General features: G+C 47.6%; 1 protein-coding gene across 1 annotated transcript; it reads right to left on the bottom strand.

Annotated features, from left to right (window-relative positions):
• Positions 1–11,947: 11,947 nt before the first annotated feature.
• Positions 11,948–13,694, bottom strand: LOC120672248 (pupal cuticle protein 36-like). The gene is made up of 2 exons (XM_039952563.1): positions 12,934–13,694; positions 11,948–12,853 (listed from the first exon to the last, which is right to left on the bottom strand). The coding sequence occupies exons 1-2, from the start codon at positions 13,315–13,317 to the stop codon at positions 12,524–12,526; spliced, it is 714 nt and encodes a 237-aa protein (XP_039808497.1). The 5' UTR covers positions 13,318–13,694; the 3' UTR covers positions 11,948–12,523.
• Positions 13,695–15,098: the final 1,404 nt, after the last annotated feature.

The following is a 15,098-nucleotide window of genomic DNA, read 5'->3' as shown; positions in this document are numbered from 1 at the left end:
CCTTTGTTTTCAGTGCAGGTTGTAGGAAAAGCCTTGGCTAGGAAATGCATGGTTCAACAAAGAATCCAAAGAGCCCCCCGTGGCACGTGCGCCGGAAATCTGGACGACCGAGATGGCGCTGAGATTAGCGATGTGCGGGTACGGAAGGCACAGGTGGACTGTATTTGTTAACAGTTGCATCTATTTTTTGGCAGCAAAATATTTTTTTAAAGCAGCTCGTTCGAGGCGTCCAGGTGACCACGTGGTTCGGCCAGCAGTAAACAGAGCCTTCCGGAGAGAGAATCTTTTTTTTACATGGTCATTAATGCTGCGCCAGGAAGGAGTATTAGCACAATTTTTTTTACATGTTCCAAGTTACCTTAGTACAAAATATCAACCATAGTACGAAATGGGCAGGATGCTTCTAATCTAGGAATCTTGTACAGTACAACTATACAAGGGTTGTGTTCACTTCCCGCAAATTTTCCAAACTCATCAAAATCACATCGAAACATTAAATATAGCAAATGACTCATGCATGGAGTACTAAATGTAGGTAAATAAAAAAATTAATTGCATAGTGTGCATGAATGAATATCCATGCATCATACCATTTGCTTGTTGAATAATTTTCTATATATAGAAACTATGTGAATTATTTAATAAATAAGGGTGCCCAAGTTTATATGGTTGAGAAATTCCATAAAAAAAACAAGACGCACATGTTTTTGGGCATAATGGGAAGCGTGGAATCTTAGAGATCCAGTGCACCTGACTTGATGCAACTATATTATAGTAACATGGATATACACATATCATTTTCATATATCAAAAAATATTAAAAAAATGAATGATAGATAATATGCACATATTTTGGTGCAAATTCTATATGATGTATGCAATTTTACAGAGTAAGAAATCTCAAATTCTTTGATGCATGCACATATGTTTTGCACTAAACTTGTGATAGCTACGGAGTACATCATGCTATCATTATTTTCATGCAAAATTTTAGCTTCATCAGCACATGCTCAGTAGTACATGTATTTTAAGTGTTTCAAGCTACACGTAAATTATTACTCCATAAATATCATGTCGTGCAGTTGTTTGAGCTTGCTAATGGCTTGTGCGCCACTACTACTCCTCGGTCTTGTCCTTGTGGTCGTAGCTGCAGCTGCCTCGTTGATATGGTGCAAGAGAGAAACTGTTGCGGTGCAGAACACGGCCCATGCTGCACCTTGCCAGGCCTGGCCTCTGTGATCACAGATCGATTATGCAACTTGTATTGTGTGCTTGAAGAGAGATCTAGCAGATGATCTACCTAATATCAGATTTAAATCATCAGAACAAGAAAATGTGAATCATGCAAAATGAAATCAATTCGATTCACAAAAGCATAGTCACGCACAGTGGAAAAGAGGATCTAATCACAACTTTCCAATCGAATGAAAGATGCATCCACCACGAAAAAGAAATCACAGAGAAGCCTGCATCGCATCCTATCCCCAATAAGCACGAGCGATGCATCCTTGTTCAAATCGATGCCTAGGGAGAGCCGTCGTAGTCCTCAGAAGCATGGGAATTCCATGGACAGAGAAAAAAATCATAGTAAATCCTAGATTAAATACCTAGAACTTGGAACCCATAGAAAGGGGATCTTGACCTACCTGTTCTTGTGCAGCAGCATCAGCGATCCGTCGATTCCCAGTGCTGAACTCAGGTTGACTGGTTGTAGAAGCACGGTGCTCCATAATTTGATGCCTCAATGCTCCCATCGATTCAATCTGAGCAAAAATGGCACAGCATCCACTAATAATCGAGTAATAGATGCACCTATGTTTTTGCATCACTGATCAATTAATAGATGCACCCCGTTCTTGCCGGACTTGTGCAGCCTCTGGACGAGCGTGGCGACGTCCATGGTGCCCGTCACCGTCACCTTGAGCTGCGCGGCTTCCACCATCACGCTCTGCACACCTAAAACCAACACAAACCAAAACCACCACGATTCAGCCAAAACGCCCCGGAATGCAAGCAAACCAGGACATCATCGAGCTAGCTAGCTAGGCACCGCACCTTCGACGCTCCTGAGCACCTTCCGGACCTTATTCTTGCAGCCATGGCAGGGGATGACCACCCTCGGCACTACAGTCTGCAAAGGATGAAGCACGAATCAAGAGGTTAGCATTCAGCTAGCAAACAAATCGGCAACTCAGAGCATTTCAGTTGAACCGTCGTGGTTCTTGGGGGAGAGGAGAAAGGCACGGTCGTGGTGCTCACCAGAACGACAGGGCCACAGGGGCCGCCGCAGCTCCCGTCGCCATAGGGAGTGCTCTGGAGACTGCTTTGTTCGGCTGCTCGGGGGAGCGCAGAAGGCCCGCCGGCGCGCGGGGGGCGCCGGGCCGAGCAGCGCGACGAGGACGCTGAGGTGGGGGAGGTCGCCGCACCTGAAATCTCCGGCCGAGGGACGAGCGAGGCATGTCACCCCGGGGCAAGCGGCGGCGGCGACGACGCGAACCCACGTGATTGGATCCGGGCTGGGTACCTCAGATCCGGCGAGGAGAAGGCCGGATCCAGCCCCGGTGGCCGGCGGCGGTGAAGGGCGCGACGAGGTTTGTGGCCGAGAGGAGGTGGGAGGCGGAGGGGAAGAGATAGGTGGGTGGGCGAGGGAGGGGCGAGCTGAGTAGAGCAGGCCGCTGCCGCTGCCCGGACCTTCGCCGCGGCGGCAGCCACCGGAGGCGCGGCGCCTGGGGGCGGAGGTGGATGGCGGCGCAGGGTCGCCCGCCGTGTCGCCTTGGAGTTCGGCCAGCGAGAACTCTCTTTTGGTGGAGTACCAGGTGATGAGTGTCGACCGTATGTGATAGCATTTCTTATTTTATAAAATTGTATATGGCATTACGAAAAGAAAGAAAAAATTGTCAGTTCACATATCCCGATGTCAGGCACAACATCTCTGCCGTCCATATATCCGGCGCATCGGCCGCGGGCGGCTGCTTTGATTTTCCGCACTATGTATGGCCGCCTTGGAAGTGGTGCTTTTTGAGGACATTGCTGCAGGCTTGTAGCTCGTTGCTCTTAGGCCTCCTCTATACATGGCCATTCGGGCCGCCCGGCCCGGCTCTAGCACGAGCCCGGCCTGGCCCGCTCTTAGCCGTGCTGTGCCTGGCCGGCCCAATATAAAGTCGGGCCGTGCCGTGCCAGCCCACGGGCTCTACCAGCAGCCCAAGCACGGGCCTGTTTCGTGCCGAGCCAACCCGCTGGAGCCCGGCACTGTAGCCCGGGCCGGGCCGCCCGAAGCCCATAGTTCAAAATACATTTCACCCTACTCCAAATTTAACAAGCAATTCAAAAAAAAAATCACAGATCACAGCCAGCCACACACAGAGACATATAGCAAAATATCACTTAACTGATAAGTGATAACACAATTATAGAGCTGTTTTAACACTTGATCTATGTGATCAAGTGTTGCTGCCTCATTAAAAACTTTACTAGGTAAAACTCACCCTTGTGAGAAACCCTAGGAAAGGAAAAAGAGTACAGCCCAACTCTATAATTGTTCAAAATTACATCACATTGTTCAAGTTCAGCAGACTCATTAGTACATTACAAACAGAAGATCAAATTGCAAAACACTACTGCTAACTTGGTGATGCGGCTGGCCTCTTGCCTAGGCCCAGCCTTGCCCCTTGCCTTCACTTCTCATAACTAGCCATTGGCAGGGGCAGACCTAGCAAACACAGACAATAGAAGAATCAATGATCATGATTTAACTCATTTCCATGTGAACTTGTGAAGTACTTACTCATTTCCAGCAGCCTGCCCTTCAGCATTGTCCTTGATGCCAAACTTTAACTCCAAATCTCGCGTCAACTTCTCGACATCATGTTGCTCCCTTGCATCAGCAGCTTCCCAGTCCTTGACGCAGGTCAAGTACTCCACATTATGAGGCGCCAAGCGTCATCGACGCTCCTCGATCACCCTACCAGTGAGACTAAAGCAAGATTCCGAAGAACAGTTGTAGCGAAAATGACCTCTCATGCCATATTTTAATATAATGTTTTGGTGATTGATATAGACAACACAACACTTGGACTAATGTGATTGTTAAGATGTCCATTCTCAGGCTATTAGGTTCAAGTGATGACAAAGAGAAGATAGGCGTAGCTAGGCCCGAAGGTGCATACGTCGGTGCATTGACTTGGAGCACGTCTGAGAGTTTTGGTAACACCGGTTGAACCGACGCCAGGAAAGTTGAATACGTCGGTGCAATGAACTCAGCAGCTGAGGCAAAATCTATACACCGGATGAACCGACGCTAGATATTGGTGAACGTCGGTGCATATGTCTAGAGAGTTAGTTTTTCAGCAACTACACTCACCGGTTAAACCGACGCTGCATTGGTTGATTACATCGGTCAATTAAGGTAGTCGTTGAAGTATAACGGCTAGTTGGAAAATGCACTCACCGGTTAAACTGGTGATGACAAAAACGGGAGCATCGGTTTAACCGGTGATAGCGTTTTTTGTCAGCCTTTTTCCAACGGCTAGTTTGGGGTGTGTGGGCTATATATATATGCCACCCCACGGCTCATTTGTGAGTGCTGGAGACAAAGGAAGTATAAAGAGCCAAAGATCACCTCCAACCACCATAGAACTTCATTGTACATCATATAGGCTTAAGCACACTTGTGAGAGTGCTTAGTGCTTGTAATAGGGATTAGTTCTTGCGAGAGCTCCCTTGAGAGAAGTCTTGCTGCGGCAAGCAATCCTTGTGATCCGTCTTGTGACCCTCCGATTTGGTGTGGAGTGGCAAAGACACTTTGTGCGGGGGAAGAGGAGACCCCCTCCTTGGTGGAGAAGCTCCGTAGTGGATTTCGGCTGGGTGACCGAGAGAGACGGTGGCGGTGCACGAGACTCGGTGTCTTGTGGGCACTTGCCTTTGCTTACCGGCATCGCCTTGGTGGCGTAGGGCAAGACGGTGATCGGAAGAGCCTCGGTGTCCCGTGGACGTAGGCGTTTGTGCCGAACCACGTTACATGACCGTGTCTACTCGGGAGTTTGCATCCCTCTTGCACTTACCTCTTTACTTACCATATTACGTTTCCGTATTTACTTTATCTTGTGTGCCTTTACTTTCCTAGTTAGTTTGTTTAGGATTGGCTATAGGTTGCAAGTTTTTTGGGGTAAGTAGAGAGTAGCAAAGATAAACCTTAGTCATAACTAGCATGTATAGGACGTGTTAGGTTTATCTTATGCAAGTAGTTTGAGCCCTAGGATAGAAAGCGATTAGCGACCCTATTCACCCCCTCCCCCTCTAGGGTCGGACACCCCGGTGATCCTAACAACAGTAGAAACTGGAACAGACATAACATCTTTTGCTAGTATGGACAGAATGGGATATGTCAGTTTGTGCTCATGCCACCAAATTATTATGTCAAAATAATCATCAAAGCAGGTGGCAGTGTCGCTGTCCAAGTAGGAAGCCAACTCTGAAACAAGAGGCACAGATACAGCAGAAGATGTAGATACAAGAGCAGGAGAAGAGGGACTTGTACCAGCAGCTCCATATATCTTACCCCAAGCATTTTTTTTCTTACCAGATGATCCTGATATGTTGGAGGGCCTCTGCAACCTAACTGCACCATACTTGTTTTCATACTTGTTATATAATTTGTACAGTTCAGCTCTTACCTTAGTAAAGTAATTAGAATAATCAACACCAGACAAAGCAACAGTTGATTCATAAAAAATTCCAAGAAACTCCATGATTTTCTCAACAACAGCCCAATGACCTTCACTGAGTAGTGGCTCACCATTAACCAAACCATAATTAGCAGCAATAAAGGTCGAGAAAGTGCCCTTGTATGGTATGAGATGCTTGAGCATGAGATAGGTAGAGTTCCATCTCACATCCATATCCAAACCAAACTTGCGAGGTTTAACCCCCTTAACAATGCAATAGTTATGAAATTCACCAATGCGTTGGTTAGAAGAGTTCAAATAAGAGATTGCAGTTCTAAAAGGCTCAAGATAAGACTTGATCCTTTTCAAACCAGATTTGACAATGAGATTTATAATGTGACATACGCATCGCTGGTGCAAGAGTCCACGCAATGCATTGTCATTTTCTCTGTTAACATTGTCAAGTGGTGCTGGATCAGGACCAAGATAACCAACAAACTTAGGAATGAGCTTTGACATAGCTCTGGAATTAGAAGAAGCATTATCAAGGATCACAGCAAAGATCTTATCTGTCAAACCAAACTCATGAACAACAGATTCAACACGTTCAGCAATGTTAACACCATTATGTGAGCAATCAATGAGCCTAAGCCCAATGACTCTCTTCTCTAACTCCCAATCAGTAGAAACAAAATGAGCAACCACACTAAAATAGTCTTCCTTAGCATTGCCCGACCAAATGTCAGAAGTGAGGCAAACAGATGTAACAGAACGCAAGCTATCAATTAGAGAAGTACGACGCTCAAGAAAGTATTTTTCCAAATCTCTAGTAGTGGTCTGTCTAGAGACTCTAGAAAAACAAGGATTGTGAGCACGCTGAATGTACTCCTCAAATGCTTCTTCATAACCAAAACCAAGAGGCAAATCAAGTCTAGAAATCAACCGGCACAGCTCTCTCCGAGAAACATCGGGTTTGTATTGCCAACCAGTGACTGAACCATCACCATTGAACTGGATGCGGGACTGCACTAAAGCAGCATGCTTAGCTTTCTTGACGCATTGCGCCTGGTGACGGAGCAGATGTCCAGTACCAGAAGCAGATCGAGCAGACAGAACATGATTACAGTGGCGGCACTTGGCAGCGATTCGTACCTGCTTGCCAGAGGGCAAGGTCTCAAAGATAGGCTCGAAGTCGTTCCAGGCACCAGACCTGGCACGCTTCAGCACGATGTTGTTGGCAGTAGAAGCAGTAGGCGTCGAGGCCGGCGTCTGAGTCACCGACGCGCCGACGCCATCACCTCCAGCACCAGCGCCGGCATCATCAGGGGCATCGACATTGATCGGAGCAACACTGCTACCGAACAATGCCTCAACGCCGGCAGTCAGGTCGTCGTCGTCATTCGCGGGCAGGCCACACGCCCTGAGGTCATCGTTGATGGTGTACTCCTCCATGTCGTCCATCACGACGACCTCAGGGTGCAGCCCACCTTCGCATCAACCCTCGGCGGCTCCGTTCCTCAACGGCCGGCAGCCCCGAGTGCACGAGACCTGCACAAGAGACAAGACGGAGATGAAAGACGAGGGTTAGGGGTAGGGAAAAGAATGGAGATGGAAGACGAGGGTTATGGTTAGGGTTAGGGTTACGAGACTTGTGCAGCCAGAGCCAGGAGCCGTAGAGAGAAGAGACAACGACGGCGAGACGGCAAAGACTACTGCGAACTCCGGCCAGGATTGGAGCGAGCCAGCGAGGTGCGTAGGAGCGCGAGATATGCTCACCGGAGCGACGGAACCGGAGATCTACTCACAGGAGACTGAAGGGAAGACGACAAGCCGGCAGCGGAAGCGGGTGCGGCCGTGCGGGTCGCCGCTCGCCGGCCGGAATGGAATGGAATGGGGGACTAGGGTTACGGGCGGGGAGCGGAGCGGAGCGGAGCGGCGGCGGGATCGAGGCGACGGGGGGCGCGAGGCGAGGCCGCGAGGGAATGGAATGGGGGCTAGGGTTACGGGCGGGGGGAACTGCGGGCGGGTGAGTAATATACTCCCTGCCCCGGTGCCCCCTCCCCTGGCCAGCTGGGCTGGGCCGGCCGGCCGCCGGTTGGAGTTACCGGGCCACTACCGGGCCGGCCTGGTAACTCCGTGCCGGGCCGTGTCGGCCCACGGGCGGGGGTGCCGGCCCAAGCACGGGCACGGGACACGAGCCGTGCCAGCCCGGGGCACGAAATGGACCGGGGCGGGCCAGGTTTGGGCCGGGCCAAAAAAATGGGCTTCCGGGCGGGCCACCGGGTCACAGGCTGCATGGCCAACTATAGCCTCCTCCAATGGCTGGCGACATCGCCAATGGAAATAATATTCAAATCGATAAAAGTAGAAAAAACAGCTCGCTAGCGGTAGGTTGGTCGCTTGTCTCGAACGGATTCCAAAGTTTCTCTCCTCACTGCACCTCTACCGAGATGTCAGCATGCCTGCGTGCTGCGCTCTCTCTCCGCCGAGTAGTACTAGCGATTTCGCTACCCTGCTGGAGGTGGCCTTATGTGTAGACCATATCTATATGGGTGGATGCATCCGCCGGGCTTAGCTCAAATTTGTGCGTGCTGCTTCCTTCGTTCCAAATTAGAATTTTATTTTTTTTACCTCAAATTTGACCACTCTTTTATTTAAAAATTTATATAAAATATTACTTTTTTGTTGTGGTTTGTTTTATTAATAAAAGTTTTTCAAAAATAATTTAAATTTGACTATATTCGTACAAATTTTTTGAACAAGATGAGTGGTTAAATTTGGATCAAAAAATTAAACGAAGTATATTTTGGAAAGGAGGGGGTACACAATTCGTGGCACGACATCGATGGTAGGATTTCACTTGGCATCACTTTGCTCCCTTCGTATTAAAGGAGGGACCTCAGTCCATTACTGCAGATGAATCATTGCCTATTACTAGTGAGGCACGTGTGGAGCTCTTATTAAGCGTTTTATACCGTGATGACGTCGAAGTTTCCAAGCTGTTGTTGCTTGTAAAATAGGCAGATTACTGCCCTGCAAATGTGCTTCGCAAACTCGTGTGTCGCAAGTTGACCGTCGATCTAGTTAATGACTTTATCTCTGCTGGCACTACATGGAGAGCTTAACGCGAGGAAGAGAGCGGCCGTGTTTGGCCCATGTAAATCAGCTTTGATTAGACCGAGCAGACTGCAAGAAGGCGTCCCAGAGGTGGACCCTACATTCAATTAATGCAGAGCAGACCGTGCCAGCCAATAGTACGCGCAGCAGCACGTCTCCGCCAAGGTTCACCAAACCGGTGGGAACCGGTCCGGTTTGACCGGTCCGGCCCGGTTCCGGTTTGGTCCGGTACCCAACCGGCCAAAATTCAAAATTTAAATTTAAATTTAAAAAATGAAAAATTCTCAAAAAATTTCTAAAAATACTTCAAGGTGCAATGAATCTAATAGTATCAAATTTTCTCAAAAATTCGTTCATTTAGTATAGTTTGCGGGGATTTAAAGTTAAATCAAAAAAGAAAAAAGAAAAAAATGGGCCGGCCCATTAAAGCCCACCGGTCAAACCGGTCAAACCGGCCGGTAAACCGGTCAAACCGGTCGGTAAACCGGTAAAACCGGCCGGTAAACCGGTTGCACGGGAGCTATTGAATTTGAATTTGAATTCAAACCGGTCAAACCGACCGGTAAACCGGTAAAACCGGCCGGTAAACCGGTCGGAACCGGTTGCACGGGATTTTTTGAATTTATTTGAATTTGGATTTGAATTCAACCGGTTTCCACCGGTTACCGGTCAAACCGGTCCGGTAAACCGCTACCGGAGGGCGGCAGTTTGACCGGACCGGTCGGTTCGGTTAACCCTGGTCTCCGCCCGCTCGAGAGAGCGTCTCGCTAGTCGCTTGCTCCCTTCTCTCTCATACTTTCTCTCTCTTTCACGTAGGATGTCAGCTAACTTTCAGTCTTTTATAACACTTGCTCTTAGAAGATATTGGCGACTCCAATCGATGACCATCCATCGGCCATGTTGGCAACATATATCCCGGCTCTTTATCGTGCATGGCTCCAAGAGACACTGATCGATGCGGATCCGTGCCAGATTTTCTGTGTCGACTCCACCTTTTGGACCAGTTGGACCGAGGCCCCACGCAAATCTTCGACCGTGGCCATGGCTAATCAGGGTTCAGGGATATTGCCGCTGCACGCACGGGCGCTTCATCTTTCGTCCGAGCCAAAAGCTGTAGCATTATTGCAGAGACGTTAAAAGGATTAGCAGTTTGCAATGCTTACAAAAGCGAAAGTTGCGGACTTAGGGCGTGTTTGGCAGAGCTCCAACTCTGCCAAACCAGCTCTGGAGCTGCTGCTCCACCACAGAGCAGCTCTACCGCGGAGCTGGGCTTTTATTCTGGAACTGCAGAAATGTGTTTGGCAAAAGTAACAACTCCAGCTTCGGAAACAGAGGTTTTGATTGGATTTCCCTTCTTTGCCCTTGTTTTTTTGTTTGCTGTCCTTTTCTCCCTTGCTGCACCTAAAACAGAAATGTGCATGGCGCAAGGTGGAATTTTTTTTTCAAATAACAAATTGACATGCCATACATTTGATTATGTAACAACTTTGATCATCACACTCTTTTAACACACATCAATTGTTCAAATGCTAAGAAATATTTCACTAATCCATTACAATCTAGTTCCACCCAAGAGCGAGTGCTGTGGCAATTTCATCCCGAAAAATATCCATACAAGTGGCACTGGCTTCCGCAGTAGATGTATCTGATGCATCTGCTGGAACAGCAAATCGTTTGTACCTTTTCGGTATGGTAGGCATAAAATTAGGATCACGATCAAACCGAGCGAAGTCTGCATCCTCACTGTTATGCTCACGAATGAAATTGTGGAGGACCATACAAGCAACCACTACCATTTTTTGCTTCCACATGGGGTAGTTCCCCATCTTGTAAAGAATTTGCCACTTCATTTTCAATAAGCCAAAAGATCTCTCAATCACATTGCGAATTGATGAATGTTTGTGATTGAATTTTTCCTTCGGGGTTCTAGGTTCCGTACCTCTATGCCACTCAGGCATATGATACCTCTCACCCTTATATGGTGCTAGATAACCGGGGCGATTAGGATACCCCGCGTCGACCATGTAATATTTACCTACAAATGATATAAAAAATTAATAACATAGTTTCATGGTTAATGGTTGTAATTTAATTATTGACATTATTTTTACCTTTTGGAGGATGCGGAAAGAATTTCTCGTCCACACTCAATGCATTGTATAGCACACTTGTGTCATGCATAGATCCCGGTTGTCCCGTTGACACATATGTGAATCGCATATCGAAATCACAAACTGCTAAAACATTTTGGGTGGGTATCCCTGTTTTCCCAATATACCTCACTTGCTCATCCGGTGGAAGTGAAACCCGAATATGTGTGCCATCAAGTGCTCCAATGCAATCTTTGAAATATGGATACGCCCGCTTATCATACCTTATCCTCCTATGGATCCTATGAAAATTTGGGTCTTTTGGCCTAATGAAATCCTTTGCCATGTCCATCAAACAGTAAAGAACATCTTCAAATTTTCTACTAATAGTTTCACCGGAGTGCTTGAATCGATTTTGACATTTTCTGTTGGACTCATTTCCCGCACAAATGAATAATAAAATGCCTAAACTCTCTATAGTTGACATGTGCAGCGATGCTTTCAACCCATACCTCTGAACCAATAGCCCATGGAGGTCGAAGAAAATTTCTGTACCCATGCGCAGTTGGCTATGGCATTCTCCAGGAGTGTTGAAAAGCTCCAACATAAACCCCATTCCACTTGTCGTAGACGTCCTTGTAGGGTTTTTAGTAAGAAACATGTCAACATATATTTGACCCAGCATAGCACCTCCTAAGATCATTTTCAAAAATTCCTCATTCTCGTCACTAGAATCATCACTAGACATCTGCAATAATTAATAAAATGAGAGGATGTCCAGCAAAAAATTATACATGACATATAATTAATGCCACATGACACAGATAGATAATTTCTCCACATGATCACATGACACAAATAGATAATTTCTCCACATGACACAGATAGATCATTTGTCCTCACGACATAAATAAATAAACGGTCCACATGACATAAGTAAATAGAAAATAACATCCATATGGCATAAATAAAATGACTACACAGATAAACCCCTGGCACTAGACTGAAGTCATCACTTCCCAAATATCATGTCATACTTCCTCTTAAGCCAATTGAACCTAGCCTCATTGGTTGGAATAGTCATGAACATTTCCCTCTGTTCTTTCTTCACAAACAGCTCACTTGCCACAAAATGCTCATCACTCCCAAGGTCAGCCCCACATGCAATGACATGTTCCATGACTTGTTCAATGGTGATCCCTGCTTGCCTAGAAGACACCAAAGACTGAGCACTCTCTGACATCTTGGAAATATGTTCTTGTATAACAAGTGCAGTGGTAGACTTGGGTTTCTTGTTAGGTTTTTCAAGAATAATATGAGCCTTTCTCTTAGCATTGCCAGGTGTAGGAGATACTTCCAAAACCTCATCACCATTGTCGGAGTCAATATTAGCACCCATATCATTTTCTTCATCATTGTCGTCCAAGCCAATATGAGGGGGGGGGCATCTCCACTAGGGGGTATGATCGGGTTGGAAGACATAGGATTCCAATGATCTATCTCTTCATTTATGATGCTCCCAAACATTACATTCATCTCATCTTCATTTTGGAGAGGCCTATTCTTAAATTTCCCGACGCCAGGTATGTCCTAAATAATTAAACTACAGTAAGCAATTGTATTGTATTCAAATTATAGAAATAAAGAAAAATATTAGATGCATGAGAAGTGCTCACATTTTTTGTTTTTTTTCCACCACTCGGCATCCATGTTGATAGTTCCCTTGTCCCAATTCCAACCGGTTCCGGTTTGTTTCCTCATCAATTTTCTCCAAGCACCTAAATCAGCCTTCAACTTGTCCCATTTGTTCTTATGTTGAGATTTTTTCAACATAATACCGGTACACTGAAAAAACCTTTCATTCACCTCGGTATAGCCCACATTATTCAAATGAGTGTTTGGCCTATTTCCTTTTCTAACTTGTTCAGCGAACAACTTGCAAACAAGTGCGGTATGCTCATCATTCCAAGCCATTTGATCACCCTATCCATGATTCTCCATAACATTGTTGAAATTGGCTAAGACAACACATGTATGAAATTCTAGATAGAAGAAAAATATACCTCATCATCCCTTGATTTTTTGTTGCCACGTCTGCTACCACCGGATGCCGATGCCGCACCAGTTCCCGCCATGTCGCCCGGGCCGTGCTGCCCGCCGGCCGCGCCCAGACCCTGCTGGCTGGCGTCCACGCCCAGGCCATGAAGGCCGTCCGCGCCCAGGCCCTTGTGGCCACCGGCCATGCCCGGGCCATGAAGGCCGGCCGCACCCACGCCCTGCACACTGCCAGCCGCGCCCACGCCCCCAACGTCGGCCGCCCCAAGGACGTCATGGCCAGCCACGCCGCCGCCTGCAGATGGAGGACGAAGGCCTACCCTAGGGTTTCTTCTGGGTTGATTGGAGGAGGAAAACGGAGGAGGCGGTGGAGGAGGAACCGAGTTCGACATCCCGGCGGATCTCCGGCCACCCGGATGCCGTGATGATCGGCGGCGCCGGCGCCCAGGGAAGGAGATCGGAAGAGGAGGCGGAAAAGGAGGCGTCGCGGGAAGAGGAGGCGCCGCGGCTGGGAGACGACGGAAAAAAGAAGAAGGCGAAGGGGTATGTGTAATGGATGGCAAAGGTGGGTAATTTCCACCAACTCCACAAAATTAGAGTTTGTAGAGCACCCCTTGAGGTGCTCCCTGGAATTGGTGGAGTTGGGAGCTAGATTCATATTTTTTACGGATCTGGAGTTCGTGGAGCTGAGGCGTTTGGCTAGAAAAATTTGGAGTGGAGCTGTTTTTTTAGGATCTGGAGCTGCTTAGAGCTGTGCCAAACACGCCCTTATAATAGCAAGGGCTCCCTCACTCCTCAGGAAGCAAGATTCCTTTCCAGGAAAACATGGCAAGCCTCGTATAGCTCGGTTGGTGCGTCTCCAGGTGGGGAGCGCATCCCAGGGCTAGATCCAAGACGCTTGCACACTGGGGCGCGGCCCCTATGCGGCGTCCCAATACCGCCACGGTGGTACCGGTAGGCTCCTCTATTAAGGAGTAGCTACTAAGTAAGAAAAAGAAAATATGGTAAGAAATTAGATCTATACATTGCGTCTGTGTCACCGTGGTAGCTAGAAACCGAAGTTTTTTCTTACAAAATAATTTCTTACATTCAATTGGTTAAATTCTAAATTCATTTTTTTTAAAAAAATTATAAATCCTTAGCTTATATGCCACTGTCAGTGACTACGGGGACACGTGTTATAGACACAACGATAGCACGTTAGAAATTATCTTCTTTTTTGGCACATTAGAAATTATCTTCTTTTTTTTGAACAATGGTGAATGGAGTTCGACGGGGGAAGGGACAGAGATCGATGCGGCTCACATCATCACATGGCGCTTGGTGTATTCCAGAGCCGCCGTGTTCGTCAGGGCAGGGCCCCGTCCGAGCCTCCGACTCCGAAAGGTCGATTCCCCAACGAAAGCCGAGGATCCGGCCGGCGGCCTGCCGGTCGTGGCCGCTGCGCCCGCTGGCCTGCCTGTCTGTTGACCTGACGAGAATCCAGCGAGCGGCGGGCACGGGGAGAACCGCAGGCTTTTTCTTTGCTTCTCTCTCGATAGGGCAGAAAGCGACAAGAGAACCTCGAAGACGACGATCGACCAGGACTCTACTGCTTAATTGCGACAAGCACTTGGCTACGAGAGCCTCCACGTCAGATTGGAGCCTAACTCATACAATAACTTATCTCTTCACCTGTTTCAATACATATTATTTTATTATATTGGACCCATTTGTCATTCACTAACTTCCTTTCTCTCTTTTTCGACTAGTCCAGCAAATAAATTTGAAGTTCTTGGAAACTGTGTTCAGCTAGTCGCCAGGTTCAGCGCCAAGTTGAGGATTCTCTCTCATCCAGGTCGGAGATAAAGCTAACGTGTTGGGCGATTCGATCCTTATTGTACCTGCTCTACCAGGAGTAGTACTGTGCGGTCGCAAATCCAGCTGGGCGCTTGCCACGTCCGCTTCTACCGCCATGACGTGTCCACCGTTTCATCCATGGCGTCACCTAATTTGAATTCGTGACGACCCACACGGATTACCTGCGCTGCGCCGCGCAGGAATTGAACTCGACGGCGTCCCTTTGCAACTTCCCCACAAACGGCAGGGTCTTTTTGCTCCCTTTCTGCGTGGTTCTGTTCTCCATCCTTTTGTTTTCTCACGTTTTCTGAAAGCTTGCATTGGATTGTAGATA

Source organism: Panicum virgatum, chromosome 5N (assembly GCF_016808335.1).
Source record: "Panicum virgatum strain AP13 chromosome 5N, P.virgatum_v5, whole genome shotgun sequence".
NCBI lineage: Eukaryota > Viridiplantae > Streptophyta > Magnoliopsida > Poales > Poaceae > Panicum > Panicum virgatum.
This window is presented reverse-complemented; position numbering and strand designations above follow the sequence as displayed.

Coding starts and splice junctions, on each gene's coding strand:
- LOC120672248 (XM_039952563.1), bottom strand. CDS start 13,317: ATGTCGAACTCGGTTCCTCCTCCACCGCCTCCTCCGTTTTCCTCCTCC. Junction 12,854..12,933: donor AAAAATCAAGGGATGATGAG/GTATATTTTTCT, acceptor AATCATGGATAG/GGTGATCAAATGGCTTGGAA.